The sequence below is a fragment of the Phalangium opilio genome, unplaced genomic scaffold (genome assembly GCF_054372755.1).
Source record: "Phalangium opilio isolate 3A_F unplaced genomic scaffold, DU_Popi_V2 ptg000079l_1, whole genome shotgun sequence".
Classification (NCBI taxonomy): domain Eukaryota; kingdom Metazoa; phylum Arthropoda; class Arachnida; order Opiliones; family Phalangiidae; genus Phalangium; species Phalangium opilio.
The window spans coordinates 4,386,684-4,405,472 of record NW_028324187.1 but is presented as its reverse complement, the minus strand read 5'-3'; the positions used below and the strand labels follow the sequence as shown (position 1 = coordinate 4,405,472).

General features: G+C 34.5%; 2 protein-coding genes and 1 long non-coding RNA gene across 5 annotated transcripts; 1 reads left to right on the top strand and 2 right to left on the bottom strand.

The window, feature by feature from the left end:
* The first annotated feature begins 195 nt into the window (after positions 1–195).
* Positions 196–17,276, top strand: LOC149654289 (lipase maturation factor 1-like). Of its 2 annotated transcripts, XM_089845740.1 has the most exons (14): positions 196–535; positions 596–681; positions 746–954; positions 1,031–1,041; positions 1,895–2,043; positions 2,119–2,184; positions 3,317–3,659; positions 3,729–3,879; positions 3,943–4,126; positions 4,597–4,709; positions 4,790–8,464; positions 8,557–9,520; positions 11,528–11,770; positions 15,156–17,276. In XM_089845740.1, exons 1-11 carry the CDS (start codon positions 337–339, stop codon positions 4,971–4,973), a joined length of 1,695 nt encoding a protein of 564 aa, XP_089701866.1. In that variant the 5' UTR covers positions 196–336; the 3' UTR covers positions 4,974–8,464; positions 8,557–9,520; positions 11,528–11,770; positions 15,156–17,276. The 2 variants fall into 2 exon arrangements, with proteins under 2 accessions (XP_089701866.1, XP_089701864.1); XM_089845738.1 differs by having other exon boundaries at positions 3,317–3,879.
* LOC149654290 (uncharacterized) lies at positions 6,221–7,249 on the bottom strand. The gene is made up of 3 exons (XM_089845741.1): positions 7,181–7,249; positions 6,908–6,991; positions 6,221–6,606 (listed from the first exon to the last, which is right to left on the bottom strand). Exons 2-3 carry the CDS (start codon positions 6,966–6,968, stop codon positions 6,221–6,223), a joined length of 447 nt encoding a protein of 148 aa, XP_089701867.1. The 5' UTR covers positions 6,969–6,991; positions 7,181–7,249.
* Positions 14,932–17,620, bottom strand: LOC149654288 (uncharacterized). Of its 2 annotated transcripts, none has more exons than XR_016370561.1 (2): positions 17,309–17,620; positions 14,932–15,346 (listed from the first exon to the last, which is right to left on the bottom strand). It is a non-coding gene; the product is annotated as an uncharacterized LOC149654288 (long non-coding RNA). The 2 variants fall into 2 exon arrangements; XR_016370560.1 differs by having other exon boundaries at positions 17,315–17,620.
* Positions 17,621–18,789: the final 1,169 nt, after the last annotated feature.

The window sequence follows — 18,789 nt, the reverse complement described above, 5'->3', positions numbered from 1 at the left end:
TTTTGTAATCTTGTTGAAAATAATAAATTGTTAGTAACAAAAAAAAGTTGGAATTTATTTGGAATTTTGCGCCAAGTTTTTAGCCTCTATGTTAAAAACAAAGATATATAAGTATATATATCATCAACCGAGAATGCGCAACTACCCTAGTTACAAAAATCGATTATTTTCAGCCCAGGCGCCGGCAAATAGTAATGTAAGATTGTTTGACATTCGGGCCTTGGCTGGCCATGACGGATCATTCAAAAATCAAAATAGTGTTGTTTACTGTCTGTTCTGTTGTAAATTTTAAGTCTAATATTAAAACTGGTGAATATTAAGTCTACTTAATTTAAAATGGGGACGAAAGAAGCTGAAAACAAAGTCCGAAGACGGCATAAAAATAACTCTGAAAGCAAAGTGGAGAAGCCAAAGAAATCACATCTTGAAAGCTCATCTAAAGAAGCTGAAACTATTAATTTGGACACTAACATCAAATCGGGATCGTATTGGTTTACTAGAATTGTTTTTCTTCGAAGTTTAGGCTTCATTTACGGTAAGTTTCCCTAAATAATTTAAATTAATTACATCCTTATGTACAAATTTTTGTTCATAGCTATTGCATTCCTTGTTGCTGCCAACCAAAATAAGCAATTAATTGGTAGCAAGGGCCTTTTGCCAGCTGATAAGTACTTAGCAAAGGTAGGGGCGGGCTTTATGCAGTGCAATTATTGCATACAGAATAAAGAGAAAATTATTCTGATAGGTTTCTGAACAGGGAGTAAGCTCAACTCTATTGGTGCCAACATTGTTATGGCTAATTGACCCCAAAAATTTGGATTTTTACCTGGATATATTTGCATATACAGGTTTAGCTATTTCTATTGTTGTATTGGTAACAGGATGTGCTAATGCATTGGCCATGCTAAGTCTGTGGATTTTGTATCATACATTTGTTAATGTAGGCCAAACATGGTAAATGTTTTTTTTTTCCAATAATTTTAATTACCTTTTATTAGTTTAAACTTTAACACAGTTAATTGCTTTTAAGGTATTCTTTTGGTAAGTACATAATTTTCATAATTATGACACTTAATTACGTATTTTTATTAATTTTGTCAAAATATGGGGCATGTGTTAAAGCAAGTCTCTGCTGTGGTTTAGTTTAAATAAATGCCACTAGATGCCCCCATAGTCGAGGGGTGGAGTATATTGTCTGCGAAGTCATAGCCCACTCGATCACGCGTTGAAGCAGTACAGTACAAGCAGCTTAAGTCATTGAGCGCGTGATCGAGTGGGCTATGGCTAATCAAAGTCTAGTTTTAGCAGAGAGAATTTAGAAGGGGAGTGGAAGGCCCCCCCCTTTGACTCTATTAAACGTGATAACGCCCAAACAAGATGTCGCGTTGAGCTTTTTGGGGCAGGCGAGTTTCCGGTCGCGTGTTCTCTCTGTTACAAACGCATCATACCGGAACTCGACCTGCCTAGATAACGTTTAGCAGACGACGTTGCTCTACATTCCAAACCACCCCTTCCACTGGTTTTAGCCATAATAATTGGGGGGGGGGGGGGAGGATGCGTATCTGAGGGAAATCGGCATAGCTAACCCTGGTTTTAGCTCCGCCCTCGATGTTAAAAAGTTCATTCCGGTTCGTTCCTGCCTTTGGCAATGTAAAATTGGTGTGTTGGGGTTCCATGGGAGTCAATGTTTGCTTTAAACCAGTTATTTACACCCAACTCAGTTAAACAAGAGGGTTCTGAATTTCCTCTTTTGTTTTCCTATAACAAAATAATTGCGATTTTTCAAATAAATAAAGATAATTGGCTCAATTTTATTTCACATAATCACATTACCTTATTCCCCATGAATGAATAAACAAACTTATCAGTCACAACGACAACATTTTATGTATAGGTTGGGAGTCGCAATTGCTTGAAACAGGATTTTTAGCAATTTTCTTTGTCCCGTTTATTTCTTGGGAACAAATGCCAAAAAAGACTCCTCCATCATGGGTCGTAATATGGGGCTACAGATGGCTTTTGTTTCGAATAATGCTTGGAGCAGTTAAGAGCTGTTAGAATTATCTTCTAGGCTTGTTTTGGCGAAATAGAGTTGAAATACTTTATATTTTGAAATAGGGTCTTATAAAACTAAGAGGCGATGATTGTTGGTTGAACTTAACCTGTATGGATTATCATTACGAAGTTAGTATACTTAGTATTTTTCAAAAATCACGATATTTGAATTTAAAATTTAATATGAGAAACATCATTTTGTTACATTCTACACACAGTGTTATTATGATACATTCTCTACATACACGATGTTTTTATGTTGCATTCTATACATACACGATGTTTTTATGTTACATTCTCTACATACACGATGTTTTTATGTTACATTCTCTACATACACGATGTTTTTATGTTACATTCTCTACATACACGATGTTTTTATGTTACATTCTCTACATACACGATGTTTTTATGTTACATTCTCTACATACACGATGTTTTTATGTTACATTCTCTACATACACGATGTTTTTATTTTACATTCTCTACATACACGATGTTTTTATGTTACATTCTCTACATACACGATGTTTTTATGTTACATTCTCTTCATACACGATGTTTTTATGTTACATTCTCTACATACACGATGTTTTTATGTTACATTCTCTACATACACGATGTTTTTATGTTACATTCTCTACATACACGATGTTTTTATGTTACATTCTCTACATACACGATGTTTTTATGTTACTTTCTCTACATACACGATGTTTTTATGTTACATTCTCTACATACACGATGTTTTTATGTTACATTCTCTACATACACGATGTTTTTATGTTACATTCTCTACATACACGATGTTTTTATGTTACTTTCTCTACATACACGATGTTTTTATGTTACATTCTCTACATACACGATGTTTTTATGCGGAGCCTCCGAGTTTAAAGTGTATAACCTCTAATTTTAACAATCCCTTTTATGTTACATTCTCTACATACACGATGTTTTTATGTTACTTTCTCTACATACACGATGTTTTTATGTTACTTTCTCTACATACACGATGTTTTTATGTTACATTCTATGCACGGTGTTATTATGTTACATTTTATACACTGTTATTATGTTACATTCTATACACGGTGTTCCACAAAAGGTGGTAGGACCAAAGTACTGTGACTTCTAAATCACCTGTAGAACCCAATGTACTTGGTCCTGTAATTACCCTTTTAGATTCAACTCTTAGAAACATGTGTTTACGATAACTAAAACGAGTATCATTTTTCTGTTCTCATTTGTCACTATACAGACTCAACCTGTACCGAATCCATTAAGCTATTTTCTTCACCAGACGCCATGGGTGGTCCACCGTTTTGAGACGTTTAGCAACCATCTAATCGAGTTATTCATCCCATGGTGTTTATTCATGGGGAGACCATTTCGTTTAGTTTGCGGGCTAATACAAATTGCCTTTCAATGCATTCTAATTTTAAGTGGCAATTTAAGTTTCCTGAATTGGTTAACTATTTTACCCGCCATACCTTACTTTGACGATAAAGCCCTCTTACCAATATTCACCACGAAAAACTCCGGTACCAGACGTAAGGTAGCCATTTTGCAATCGGAAGAAAGTCGAGGGAAGATAGATTTGCGTAAGATGTTCTTATTGGAAAAATTTATTCATACTCATTGGCCAAGTTCCGATGTTGTCTTAATAACAGCGAGATCCCGAAGAATTACCAATATTTCTTTGGCTTTGGCCATAACGTATTTGAGTATCCCCGTCATGATAAACTTGGCTTCGTCATCACAAATGATGAATACGTCATTCGAACCATTGAGAATTGTCAATACGTATGGCGCCTTTGGAAGGTATTCAAATTTAAAGTAGATGATGGCATTAAGGTCTAAAAATGTCATTCAATTCTTTATAAGCATTACTAAGGATAGAATGGAAGTTATTTTACAAGGAACTTATAGCAATGATCCTAGTGATCCAACTGCAAAGTGGTTTGATTATGAATTTAAATGTAAACCGGGTAATGTGACAAGAAGACCTTGCGTTATTTCGCCGTACCATTATCGATTGGACTGGTTAATGTGGTTCGCTGCGTTTCAGGTATCTACCGAAAAATCTCCAGTGATTTTTGCTGTTTTACGTAGTTTTGCAACATTTTTAGTGTTTGGCAATCCCTGTTTTATTAGTTTATAATTTGTTTTGACGATATTCACTCCGCAGCAGTTTACAGATGATGGGTTAATGCATAGGTTTTTTATTTTATAATTAGCAGCTTTTTTGATGATTGATTTGTCCTGCAATTATCACGATTATCCTACTACAATTTAGGTTTTTCATATTTTTATATGTTCTGTTGCACCTTAGCACTTGGCTCTATTGCAATGGCAATTCCGTGTTTATTTCTCGCTATTTATCAATATAACAAGTGTCACGAACGTTCAAAATGCAAGTTGTGTTGTACTTTAGCACTTGACTCTATTGCCAAACATTCCATCCATACAATAGCAATATATTATTAGTCCGTGTTTATCAATGAGATATAACAAGTGTCACTAACATTCAAAATGCAGGAATACCAACAGAATCCTTGGATAATTCATTTGGTTGCCAAGTTACTTGTCAATGATCCAATTGCGACGGATCTTATTGCTCATAATCCATTTAAAGGGAAAAAACCGCCAAAGTAATTATCATCTTTGTCGTAAAGATTTGACAGATTATTTTGGGTGATAAAAACACCTGGTTCAATTTTAACCGATCAAGGTTCATACGCGCGGAGCACTATCTATACAAGTTTGCTCCTGCCGCGAGTGAACAAGCGAAAAGAGGTCAATGGTGGGTTCGAACACGCATTGCCAATTATATGCAACCATTTTCATCCAGTAGAATCGAACCCATTGTCCAAAACTTTGGATGGGTCATTAATAGAAAATCAAAGAAGGGGTAGCGATCAAGTTGATCAACAAAAGATCCTTTCGTGTAATGTTTATTATACGCAACAATTAAGGCCTGTGATCACATTGACTATAGCTATATGTGTTTCTATACTGTTTGTAAGCATTTCTGTTCATGTACTGTTATAAGTTGGTGTTGCTGGAGAAAATGTAGTAAGAAAACGGTGATATTGATAGCGGAGAGATATTTCATTTTGCGTCTTTAATGAATCTAAATTACACACTGCCATATATTCTAGTCATCACACTACATTATGTGTAGTAATAAAAACAAAGGAATCATTGTTTCCCTCACCGTGTTAATTTCTGTAGGCTGGTACCTGAAGACTACTTGTCAGGTGCACGCTCAGTCAGGTAATTTGTACGTGAAATTTCAAATTCGATGACATTTTGAGGTAAACGCTATTAGCCGTGTGGAATCAGAGTCATGTCGTGTTACATTTCAATGATACGTTTAGCAGTCCGTATAGGCCTATTACTTGTTTGTTTTTGAATGGCTTTATAGGATTTTATACCTATATGCATTAATGTATATTGATTATTAAAGTAAGTTGGATTATTAAATTGGTTATAAATAAATCAAATGGGGATTTAAAGAACTTCATAAGTCCCTTATCGGGGAAGCGTCATTTTCGTTTCGCAAGTGACTTGTTGAACCATGGTGGAACTCTTTAATTTAAGAAAGGCTTAGTGATGAATCTTTTCGAAATGATATGAAATTGCAACTTTTTAATTAAAATCTTTTGCATCTGATACTTTCTAAACTTCCTTGAGCATCCCTAACGTCGATATATATGTAGAGAAATATAGAAAGAAATACGAAGAAATATCACTTATCTCAAGTTCCCAACCCTTGTTTATTTCAGTTACATATAGTATTTGCGTCACGATATATTTAAGAAGCATACATGCTTGTTCAACAGAGTTACAAAAAAACGTTTGCAGCCAGACATATATTTATAAGTTTTGGGAAAATGCTAATTAATTTTCAAACTCGCTAATAGTCAATTATTTTATGTCTTAAGTATAGAAATTAGGAAATGTCCGGGTTTCCGCTTTTCTACCAGTCTCTGTTGGGCCGTGCATATTACGCGAATTGGTGGTGTTTCGTTTCACAGCTGTGGGGAATCCATGAGACTGGTAGATGGGGGAACCCGACCCTACCGATGTACGTTTTTATAATTTATATTTAAATTCAAACTAAAATAACTAGTGTTATCCTGCTTAGAAATATTTTCTCTTAACCACAAATAGACTTGCAGTGGGAGCCACCAGTACAGCAACTATTGCAACCGCTAGATACAGTTTTACAATAATTGGGTGGATTGCAAGTTATATCCTTGCCATCTAAAGCCACAGCTAGTTTTAAAGCGAGGCCTGCGTCAACTGAACCCCCTGTTAGTAATGCTATTATGTCGAGTAATGTGATCTCTATAACTCCCGTAAGATATATAACTAAGTTGAGAATGGTTGTAAAAATGCCACCTTTTTGAGTACAGTATTTGTAAGGTTGGGCACATAGAAGACTTCCGTTGGAGTCGTAGATCTCGTAGGTTCCAGCGAGTGCGTTATGTTTACCTTTCCCAGTTAATTGTGCGCATGATGAGCAATAGGTTGAGTTCGTTTCTGCAACATGATATAATTTTAAAAACCTAAGTGTCTGGAATATAGGATGCTAGCGACGGCCCTACAGGGTAAACGGGAACTGTGTCTACCTTCTTGCTTGGGTATTTTTCTGGAAAGGGTTGCCCCATAGAGAACCTGATTTCTGACCGATTTATATGTTAAAGCTTTTGTACGTTGATCTAAGGTTTTGCCATGGGACAGCCTAATGGGAATTATTACCCGAAACACCCTTTAGTAATTACAAGTTAAAACTATAGGCCGTCACTAGGGAAAATAAGTTTGTGGTGTTGTTAAAACTCACGTCCGACAAGAACGCAGACGATGGCCAAAAAACCAAAGAGCACAGTCAATTTTAAGTCCATTTCCGTTGCGTGGAGTCAAGTTTCTAGTTTAATTATGTTATAAAAATTGAAAATCTTAACGGGATAATGAAAACGATAAGAGCCGGATTTCACTATCGAATTTTCGGGCGTTAGACGCCATAACTATGGTGTTCCAAAAAGGGTGGTACTGTGGGTGTCTTTGGGCGATTTTAAATAACACCAAAATGAATTAGAAAATAATCGGTACTTACCTAGAGCTTTTCCTTTTGGTTATTTGGAATGGTAAATTTTCAAGAAGTAAGGACGATACATGAAAGTTGCTGTTTTATATTGATATACGGTGGAATCTTTATGATTTAACCACTTTGGACTCTCAATAATTAAAACTTCCGCGCAATTAAGTTAATATTTTAATTGGCTTTAAAGTATGAAAGGCATTTTTAATCTCCGGGGAAAATTTTAACACTTTTCGCGTTATTCTGGTAACAACCTTGACGACTTGCAGCGTTAACAAAAAAGGTCATCATTGCTAACGGGGGCGGTTTTTTTTTTTTTGCTGCAGGTGAATTATACAAAATAATAAAGTTTGAACTGTGCTTACGTATGCTAGTTTATAATAATTAATGGTTTATTATAATTGTTAAATTAGGAACAGTCATTAACTACCTAGATAAGCTGTTTTTAATAGACCTTAATTGTCATTGAATAGCGGAATGGCTACTTACACCCGTTGGTGGCAATAGACAATCATTTTTACGACGCAAAATACTGCGCCACACACAACTGGTTAAAACAGCGTGGTAAATTGAACAACTTTAATATATAAATGCAATGTACCACTTAAAAGGTCCTTGATTTTAAAATAAAAATCATTTTTCTCGGTGGGGTTTGAACCTCTGTTCGCTCTGTTGTAAACAAGGACGCTACCAATCGCCCCACATCTTTCATTGTAGAAAGATGTTGTAAATTTAACTTCAGTAACAAAGTGCTATGAACCATTAAAAAAAATCAGCTTTCAATATGAATACAATCAGCGGGGGTTCGAACCCCGTTCCGTGGTGTGTATATTGACGGCATAACCCACTGCGACACTACACCACTGGAACAACTGTCGTTATAAATGGAACTTTAATTTGAAAGCGCAATGTATCATTCAAAAGATATCTCTCCCCGGGTTTCGAACCAGGGTCCACAGTTTTGTAAAAAAGACGCTACCTATCGAGCCACCACTTCGACTGAGAATTAGTAGTTATAAATTAAACTTTAATAGCAAAGTGCAATGTAACCTTAAAAAGTGGGGACTTGAACTGCGCTCTGTGGTGATCACGCCGACGACGATGCAACCAACTGCGCCACCACATCGCTGGTATAAGTTACGTGGTAAACTGAACTTTAATTTGAAAGCGCAATGTACCACTTGAAAGAGCCTCGATTTTAATATGAATATCAATTCTCTTCCCAGAGTTTTTGAACCAGAGTCCACGGTATGTCTTACAAGGACTCTACCCATTGCTCCGAATGTATGTTTGCTTAATGTAGGTATAAATTGAACTTCAAAACAGAATGTACAATACAAAAGAGACCATATTTTAATATATTTAATATTATTTATATTATCCAAAAATAGATTTTTATCGCTAAGAGAAGAACAAAACAATTTCTTGGTGGTAACTATGACTAAGAATGTGTATTTACAAAAATACATGAAAATATTTATTCAATGCATTACGCACTGTACAATTGGAAAAAAACAGTTCTCTTTTATATAAGAGAGAAAATCAGTTAACATGACTCTTTAACATGTTTTGAAATGTATTGTTTCTTGGGCTATATCACAGATAGCAGGATGTAAGTTTCACATATTTTTCGCCTCATTTATTATTTTCAAAAAAAAAAAAAAATGTTCCAGATTTTTAGGCCTTATCTTTTGTACTGAAGGTTTTGCAACTTTATTTGTACATTAAGTCATTACAATTCCTTGACTTAAGTGTTAGCTTATAGTAGTTAATTATAGCTAATTTAATATATTCTACAAAATTTCTTACACAAATTGTCAGATTTTTGACTATTGCAAACTCGCGTATTGGAATTAGGAATGTTTTGAAGCACTTGATATGGCAAATGTTGCAGTTCAACACGCAATTGTCGATTTGGATCCAATTTATGCAATTTACACAAAGCTTCATCACTCGAATCTATCCTGTTCAATTGAACCAGTTGTTTTTTATTAACTGCTTTGGCATTGAGCAATTTTCCTTGTCCCTGATCAGCTATCCGTTGCAACCTAACCCGCAATTCTTTATTGTTTCCATTTAAATTGGGTAACTTCTGCAAATCAGGATGGTGATTATGTGTCATATCAACTCGATGCAGTTTAACCCTTAATTCAGGACCATTTATTAGCGATTCATGATTAAGACTTTTATGTTTTGGTTCTGCAATGGTCGACTGAATAAAGTATTTTCGTGCCTTCTTTACTTCTTCACTGTTTAGTTCAAGTTGATGGAGAGTATTCCGCAAATCCAGGATTTTTGGAAAGAGACGACGCAGTGTTTTCCCAACTTTTCTACATGATGGACTAGGCTGTATCGGTACTATTCTGTTTTTCAAAATTTGTGGTAAAATGGAACGGATTTTGTATGTTTTAACACCTTGGCAATATTCCTTTATTCGTGAATCGTGCGCCTCCGCTACTTGAACATATTTGTCAGCCCATAAACCTGGGTTTTTACTAATCCGCCTGTGCAGAGTTTCTCTAGGGTGTACACCTGCTGATACGCGTGTTTTTAAGGCACTTACATTATTGGATTTAGAGCTCCTCTCACTCGCAAACTTTTTCGCTGGCTTGAACTTTTTATGATGAGTTTCTTGATGATGCAAAGAACTACTCAGGGATGTAAAATTAACGTGACAAATGTTGCATTTGAACCATTTTGCGTGTGACTGTTTTGACTTTCCTAATTTGTCTTTAGGTACTTTGAAATTCTGAGTTATATGTTCTGTTTTTTGCAATTTGGTTGTATTATTTGCAGACGTAGTACTTCTAGGGTGAGCCTTGGTATTTCTATTTGAATCTGTATGTTTTGCGCCTGCCATGTTTACTTTGTAAGGGCAATTCTTCAAAAGTTCAAATATTTAGCAAAAGAAATTCACCCTAAGCAGGCTAAGCCTAGGACGACGTACGAAGCATAAACTATAGCAGACGACGTCGTCCCCAGAAGGGCATAGCCCACTCGATCACTTTCACACGGACGCAACCAGTCTTGGAAATAAGGATTTTTTTGAAACTAGTCCTCGGGACCAGTGACCCCCAGCGTCTACAATATTAAACTGGTCCTTGGGACCAGTGACCCTATCCCTAATTTATTTTTTACTAATCCTATTGAAAAATTAAGGGAGTATTTCGTTGACGCACAGCCCATTCGATCGGGCTATAGATGCAAAATTATGTCAAAAATCAGAGTTAACTGCGTCATTGGGGGAACACCGTTTTTTGGTCCTAATTTTGAAAATACTGGTTGAAATCTCTTGAAATTTTAATGAGATTTGCAAAATAATGTTTGGTACTTTTGTGCAAAATTTTCTCTTACAAAGCTTTTTGTAACAACATTAAAACGAAAATGAACCATAATTTAATGGCTTAGTCTCAAACAGTTTAAATTTGTTTCCTTCAGCTTCACTGGTTCGAGTCTCTTGAAATTTTAGTGAAAGGCATATTTAAAGGTTTTAAATTATTGTGGAAAATTTCCAACTTTTAAAACGAATAGTCCTTTTCCTAAAATTTCCCTAAGCGACTAAATAGGTTGTAGGATTATGCACAAGCACAATTTTAATGAATTTTTTGGAAGTGAATTGTTTCTTTGAAAACTTCGAAAACTTTGCATCATAACTTAAAACCGTTCAATGCGCCTCTCACTAAAATTTCAAGAGAATCGAACAAGTGAAACGGAAAAACTTATTAAACCGTTCCAAGACCAAGCCCTTTAAGTAGGGCTAATTTTCGTTCTAATATTTATACAAAAAACTATAGAAGGGAAACTTTTTAAAATTTCCAAAACATAGCAAACGCTGTTTTGCACATTAAAATTTCAAGAGGTTTGCACCAGTAGTTTCAAAATTAGGGCAAAATAACTGTGTTCCTCCCATAGCCGGTCATGTTAAAAGCTGGCTCCTTGGATTTTTCGAGCGAAAAAGCCCATAATTACTAACACGCGCTTTTACATAGGAAAAAAATTGTGTGAAGCCAAAGCGTGATCGAGTGGCTGTGGTTGTAGCAAGGAAGGCAACTTAGGCAAGAATGAGAAAATGTCAAGGCTAGGAGACTATATCCATGGAGTAGAAATTTATAATGACTAGAATTTTTAAACTGGTCCCTCCTGAATTTTCATAAAAATTCTCAATTAATAAACTGGTCCCAAGGACCAGTAACCCCCGGATTTTGAATAAAAAAACTGGTCCGAGCAATTAATAAACTGGTTTTTGACCTGTGGACCTGTGCTATTTCCAAGACTGGACGCAACTTGCTTCTCGCTTATACTTAATTTAAAGTTATATTTAACATCAGTTTAAAATTCAATAATAATCCACATTTAAATTAGAAATATAAGATCCATCCTGGATACTGCAAAATTCAAGTCCATGCGCAGCCAAGGAGCCTGTGGAAGTGGAGTAATATTTTGAGACAATGGAGTACGAAAGCTTTTAGCCCTGGAGCCGAACCTGAAATTGGATGCAGTGCCCGCTATTGAGTATCGATTCTCGAAGGACATTTTTTTTTCTGAAAATGCAAATGGCGGAAACTGGAAGGCTGATGATGTGATGCGTATATTTTGTTAAATTATGTAAGTTTAATTTTGTTTGTTACTATATTTTATTATTGAAAAACGTTATTTAGATGTTTTATTTTACAAATTATATGTTGCAAATTTGTGAAGTATTCTTTAAAGTACTGAAAGGTGACCAAGTTAATTTAGCTTGGCCAAGGCTTAGGTACTGATTCTTCATGCATAAAATTGTATGTCTATCTTCTTAAGCTAATGCCCTTGGGGAAGTTGGGCCTTCTAAGTATCAAGTATGAGCCATGAACCCTGTGAAGAAAAATGGAAAGAGGTGTATTTTTGGGTGAAATATGTAAGGTACAATATTTTATTATTGAAAAGCAATTTTTAGTTGTTATATTTCGTAAATTGGGCTTTGAAAATTAGGTCAAATTTAATTCCAAGTCTCCATCAGCGGCAAACGTAAAAGTAGTTCATTTTCTTAATAGTTTGGTAGGAATGTTAAATTGTGACAGGGGTTTTGCTTCAAAAATATCTCAGTCTCTGCAACACTGGCCTAGCTTAGATTCTTAATTTAAATTTTTTTTACATTTTAGTCCCTGTTTGAATTGAACAGATTTTAGTATCCGTCAGCGGCAAACGTAAAAGTAGTTCATTTTCTTAATAGTTTTGGTAGGAATGTTAAATTGTGACAGGGGTTTTGCTTCAAAAATATCTCAGTCTCTGCAACACTGGCCTAGCTTAGATTCTTTATTCAAATTTTTTTTACATTTTAGTCAATGTTTGAATTGAACAGATTTTAGTATCCGTCAGCGGCAAACGCAAAAGTAGTTCATTTTCTTAATAGTTTTGGTAGGAATGTTAAATTGTGACAGGGGTTTTGCTTCAAAAATATCTCCGTCTCTGCAACACTGGCCTAGCTTAGATTCTTAATTTAATTTTTTTTTTTTTACATTTTAGTCCCTGTTTGAATTGAACAGATTTTATTTTAGCTATTATCTGTTTTCAAAGGAGCAATTTATCTTAGATGAATTATGTTGGTAATTTGAATTAGTAGCATCCCAATAAGCGGGGATAGCTTTAGCAACAATGTTAGGGTGAATGGTGTAAATATTTTACCTTTGATTATATTATTTGGCAAATGGCACGTAGTATTAATCATGACATTGACCCCTATACAATTACATTCTTAATTAAGACTACACTTTGTTTATATCTCTTTAGGAAAACATTTAAGTCACTTAAATTAAATCTTATTATCACAGGGTTGATACAAACCTGGAAAAATGAGAGATATAAATAGTTGACAAAAACATCAGGGAAATTTAGAATTTTTAATAAAATTCAGGGAAATTTGCATCAAACAAGGGCAGGGTAATTAAGCAAAATGTTCATAAACATACCCTCCATTGGATTAACATTGCACTAAATTTTGGAGGTTCATAACTAAGGTTATATTAGAGATACCGGGATGTCCTTTGATTATGTAATAGTCCTATTTGCCCCCCTCATTCGATAACATTTGATCCATATACGGGAAAAATCAGGGAATTATATGGGGAAAAGCCTGGAAATCTCAGGGAAATTTGTTTTCCAAAAGTTGTATGAACCCTGTGTCAGGTCATTAACCCCCCCGGGTAATTCCATTCTTAATTCAGAACCACATTTTATAAGTGAGTCTCATACTCGTGAATGTACATTTTAGACACTTTGTGCGTTGAAATAATTCAAGCTTTGGTACTTGAAAGAGATTTATTTCCTTTTGAAGCATTTCTTGATCCCTTTATTTTTAATAACGGTTAAAGCGTGTGGGCGGCCCCTTGAGGTGTCTTGTCAGGAACTTAATAAAATTATTATGTTGAGTATAGAAGGCTGTTCATGCGTCTTCTCCCTATAAAATATAAGGGATCGGATTGTGGACAGTCTGGGAAATAAGGATATTTTTTAAGCTAGTCCTTGGGACCAGTGACCCCCCTAGTCCTAAATAATAAACCATTAAGCCCCACTTTTTGAATGAAAAACTGGTCCAAGCAATTAATAAACTTAATAAACTGGTTTTGGACCAGAGGAAGTGTGCTATTTCCCAGACTGATTGTGGATCTTAAGTGAATTAAGACAAGGTTTAGGTTTTGAATAATAATAGTATGAGACTCAAAAGCTATCCAGTAGGCTACTTTACGTTTATATCATATTTATTTTTAGAAGAGAGAAAGCTTGTCCCGTTCTTTTAGGGTTTTATGGCAGGATATAAATAAAATTATTGATTATGGTATAGGTAAAAGACTGGTCATAGCCCTCTCTTTTAAAAGTAATGGATTTTAAACAATTTCAGGCAAGGCTTAGATTTTATCGTGCCAGAGTCCCTTCTCCGTAATAAGGTATCTAGTTTATGGCTTTAATTACAATTATTTTTAGAGGAAAAAGCTGTTGGCAACTCGTTGAGGGAGTTTTTCAGGATTTAAATAAATTTCTTATTTATGTTTTAGGTAGAAGGTTGCTTATAGGCTTTGTCCTTTAAAAGTAGTCAGGATTTTAAGAGAGTTTAAGGCAAACGTTGGGATTTTATCGTATGAGGTTCTCTTCCCCATTGAATTATTTAGTTTTAAGTTCTACGTGTGCCATTTTTTGCCAAATAATATGAGTTTATCTTCAGTAGGAACATTGTACGGTACATCATGCGAGACCATTCTTCAATTGGACATTGATTAGAAGTCATTCTTCAAGAGGACATTTCATTAGAAATCATTCTTCAAGAGGACATTTCATTAGAAGTCATTCTTCAAGTGGACATTCATTAGAAATCCCATGCTAAGGACGCAGTTTCCTGGTTTTGGGGGCTCTACAGCGGGCCTTAGTTTAAATTTTACTTTTCCCGATTTGTCCCAGGGACTTGTAAAATTTAAATTGGGCTCGCAAGGCTTACTTTGGGGGTGGTAGCTTAAGTTTAAAATTAAAGTTTCGATATTGGGGAAGGAACAAAAACAGTCGAAAAACACTTAGGGTAGTATTTTTGACATTTTAATGGTTATTTTTACAATTTTGATTTTTTTTTTATATTATTTAATAATTTTAATAAAAAATAATTTTTTTTTGAAAAAATTATTTTTTTATTGTATTATTTTTTTATTTTTTGTAAAAATTATGAAAAAAGGGGTCAAAAAAAACTCCCTAAGTGTTGACTTTTAAAAAAAGAAACCAAGTCTAGTATCAAGAAAAGAAAGAACGAGGTTTAAGGCAAAATTTATTCAATAAGAAGAAAAAAAACCAAGTGTTTACAAAAATTTTGAACAAGAAAAATAATTAAAGGGTTTGGTAAATTAAAATTTGAACGCGAAAAAATAAATTGAGTAGTTACAAATAAAATTTGAATGCAAAAAAAAAAATTAAGTAGTTACAAAGACTTCCCGTAATAAAAAAAATTAAGTGTTTCTCGTTTAATATCTTCTAGGTTCCGTAATGCTCTTTGGAAGTCATCAGTGAGAGATAGCAAGTCCAGATCCGTCTATGACAGCATGTATCGCAAATCCAAGAAAGATGTCATCGGGAAAGATCTTTAACAGCCAAGGAACTTCCAATCAATCGCATGTTGAAAGCATCTGATTAACCAGCCATGAAAAAATCCAAGGAAATCGGCTGCATCTATAAATGACAATATATTAATAACACATATTAAGCTAATGCCTATTTAAAGTCAAAAGGGTACTTCAAGGTCCCAAAAAAATATTTTTAGTTAAATTAAAGGGAACCTGCTAGCTAAATTAATCTCAAATAATGTAAAAGCTTTAAATCTTAACACCATACTTTTTTACCCAAAATTTTTACCCGTAATTGCCACCCAAAATTAAGAGAGGGACTAAACTACCTTACTTGCCGAACAAAACTAAATTCTTTCCCGTAATTGTATCGAAAATAATTTTAGGAAACCTGTCAATTATTTATTTTAAATTAAAACTATTCCCCTATTAATTTAAATTAAAACTTCAGGGCAGAAATCAGTCTCCAAGTTAAGCCTTGTCCCATTAAAATTAAAGAGTCTCCGGTGACTTAATTCTTCCCGTAATTGTATAGAAAATAATTTTGGGATAAACTGTCATTTATTTATTTTAAATTAAAACTATTCCCCTATTAATTTAAATTAAAACTTCAGGGCAGAAGTCAGTCTCCAATTTAAGCTTTGTCCCATTAAAGGGATAGAATCGATCTTTTGACTACTAACGAAAAGCTTTCATTTTTTTAAATCAGATAGAACCTAAAATTACGTTTTCAAAAATATATATATATTGATAGTTTTAATAACTTAACTATATTTAATTAGTTTTTAAAAGTATTGGTTTTCGGCGCCGCTCCCATCACTGCTCCCTCTACAGTCGTTCGGCAAAAACACGAGCGAACCACCTACATTACCCCGCTAGCCTCCTCTCACACGGAAATATAGTAGATTTACACCTAAAAGTAGTTTTCATACTATTTTGCATTTTGCATTTTCGCCAAATTAGTATTTTTCATGGAAGCTAAGCCTTTGCCAAAATAGCGTAAAAATGAGGTGTTTTGGCCATTACCCGTAACTATTTTGACAAATCTCTATCATCCCAACTCTACAACGTAACCAAGAGTTAAGGAAACAAAGGATAATAAACATGATAAATCAGAATTATGTTTACAAATGTCTTCTCGAATATGCGCCGATTCCCCAGTGAAGGAGAAAAGCTACTATACAGTGGTCTAGAGCTACCTATATACTCCTATTTCCAAACAACCAATGAATCAGTGGACGTTAGCAACGTCACTAGGGTAACAAAACAAGTTGGGCGGTATTCGCGGCTAGTTTGAATTTCAAAATATCTAACGTACTTTTCTTAATTTTAAACGTTTTAATTCGATTTTTTTTTTGCACACATAATTTTAGGCACATTTTTTACCTAAAACTGCCCTCATCTTGTACTAGTCGGAAATCCTTGATTCTATCCCTTTAAAATTAAAGAGTCTCCGGTGACTTAATTCTTCCCGTAATTGTATAGAAAATAATTTTGGGAAAACTGTCATTTATTTAATTTAAATTAAAACTACTCCCTCATATATTTAAACTATAACTTAACACTCTGCCCGAACGGTCCCCAAGTTAAGCCTTGCGCCATTTAAACTCAACCTCGTGTAGGATAATTCTCTCTGTGGAACTTAATTTCAAAAATCTCGCATATCTAAAATAATTATGTACCCCGATAAATAATAGGTTAAATAATACTATCCTCTAACTAAAAGCCTTTAATTACCGATTAATAATCGATTATTTTCGTTAAGCCTTGTCGCATTTAAATTCAACCTGTGTTGTAAAATTCTCTCTGCGCTTCTTAATTATTTTAGATTCAGATTTTGTAAATTATGTACCCCGGTAAATAATAGTTTCCCCGTTAACTAATTAATAAGGGATTGTTTTAGTTAAGCCTTGTCCAACTTGACCGCGTTGTAAAATTTATGGGACTTAATTTTCAATAAATAAATATAATTTACTAACATTTAACACTATCTAACTAATTTAAACACTTAAAATGAATAAAATAATTAAACCTGAGCTGGATGAGTTTGGATTATTGAAAGGCTTACGCTTACTAGCGGTTCGGCACGGCACGAGGCAAACTGGCAAAGCAATGGCCGATAAGTCTTGAAGAGCTCCGAATCTTCCAAGTTTCCTTTAGAAAAACGATCTGAGAAATGGCGGAACCCTCCTCGATCTTCAAGAGCTGTGATTAGCATCAGCTGGGCAGCAGCAAAGGTTTTCCTAAGTGACCTCAAGGGCTCCGGGCGAAAGAATGAGCTCGCAGCTGAACTTCTACCTGGTACCTTGATACCGAATTTCCAAAGTCAGAGTGGCGCTGCAAGCGCGATAACCTAGGCACGAAATTCAAATAGCTGAACACTGCTAGGCCTAAATCAATGAAATAAATGAATGACCAATCATTACCTATAATCAAGTGACGTGTTGTGACGTCACAAGTCAGACACCTCTATGACGGCAGAAGTCAGACATCTCTATGACGTCACAAGTCAGACACCTCTATGACGTCATAGGTCACGTGACCGGATGTGACGTCATAGGCACGTCACCGCATTTGACGTCATAGGTACGTCACCGGATTTGACGTCATAGGTTACGTCACCGGATGTGACGTCATTGTCATTTACATAAATTAGCACAATTACTTTAGGTTTTAAATCTCAGGAAATACTTTAATGCGTTCACAGACACGCACAAAGAAAGCTCTATAACGAGCATTAGCATAAGTAAATAATTTTAGGGTAAGTTTGCGTCCTTTTCCATATATCATCCGTTCACAGACAGGCACACAAAGATAGGCTTATATAACGAGCATTAGCATAAGTAAATAATTTTAGCGTTTGTTTGTGTTTTTTTGTATATACTTTTCAAACATAAATTAACTTTCCCTTTCAGAAACTAGAAATAAAATATTTTCTTTAATAATAATAATTATTTACATTAAGTATTTTATATAATAAATTCTAACTAAACTTTAAAATCAAGTTTCTATGCCATAGTCACTAACTTTAATTAGTAAGCTTATAAATAGAAATAATTTTATAAGGCAGACTTATGAATATTAATTAAAGTTTTTATTTTGAAATATATTCAATTTGATACATTTGGTTTTATTAACAATTAATAAAAATATTTTTATAAATGTGTGTCTTCTGAATGTTGCGTCCAGAAACTGAAAATATACAGAAAATTTTTATTATTAACAAATTCTAAGTGCCTAAGATAAATAACTTGTAATTAACGGTCTCACTATAATACACGGTTCAAGACGAGCTTCAGTCATTAAGAACGGTATTACGATGGTTGAAAAAGGTGTATTAAAAGGCAATGGAATTCTTTTGACATTTTCTTTGCAATAAAAGGAGTAGAAAGCAAAATCCAAGCTGCGTTCCCATTTTTAGAGGCATTGTATACTTCGTTCAATCTCATTCGACGTGCAAGATAGGGCAAACTGTTCGAAATCGTGTTAAACAATGCGCCATAAGTTTATAAAATATGTTTCTTAAGTATGACACAACCTATATTTCGT

Bases quoted from the DNA above. Each gene is read 5' to 3' on its own strand.
- LOC149654290 (XM_089845741.1), bottom strand. From the start codon at position 6,968: ATGGACTTAAAATTGACTGTGCTCTTTGGTTTTTTGGCCATCGTCTGC. The intron at 6,607-6,907 runs GTGAGTTTTAAC...ATCATGTTGCAG, and splicing joins CGTCTGCGTTCTTGTCGGAC to AAACGAACTCAACCTATTGC.
- LOC149654289 (XM_089845738.1), top strand. From the start codon at position 337: ATGGGGACGAAAGAAGCTGAAAACAAAGTCCGAAGACGGCATAAAAAT. The intron at 2,185-3,316 runs GTTAGTATACTT...GTCACTATACAG, and splicing joins GTATGGATTATCATTACGAA to ACTCAACCTGTACCGAATCC. The intron at 4,127-4,596 runs GTATCTACCGAA...TTCAAAATGCAG, and splicing joins TGTGGTTCGCTGCGTTTCAG to GAATACCAACAGAATCCTTG.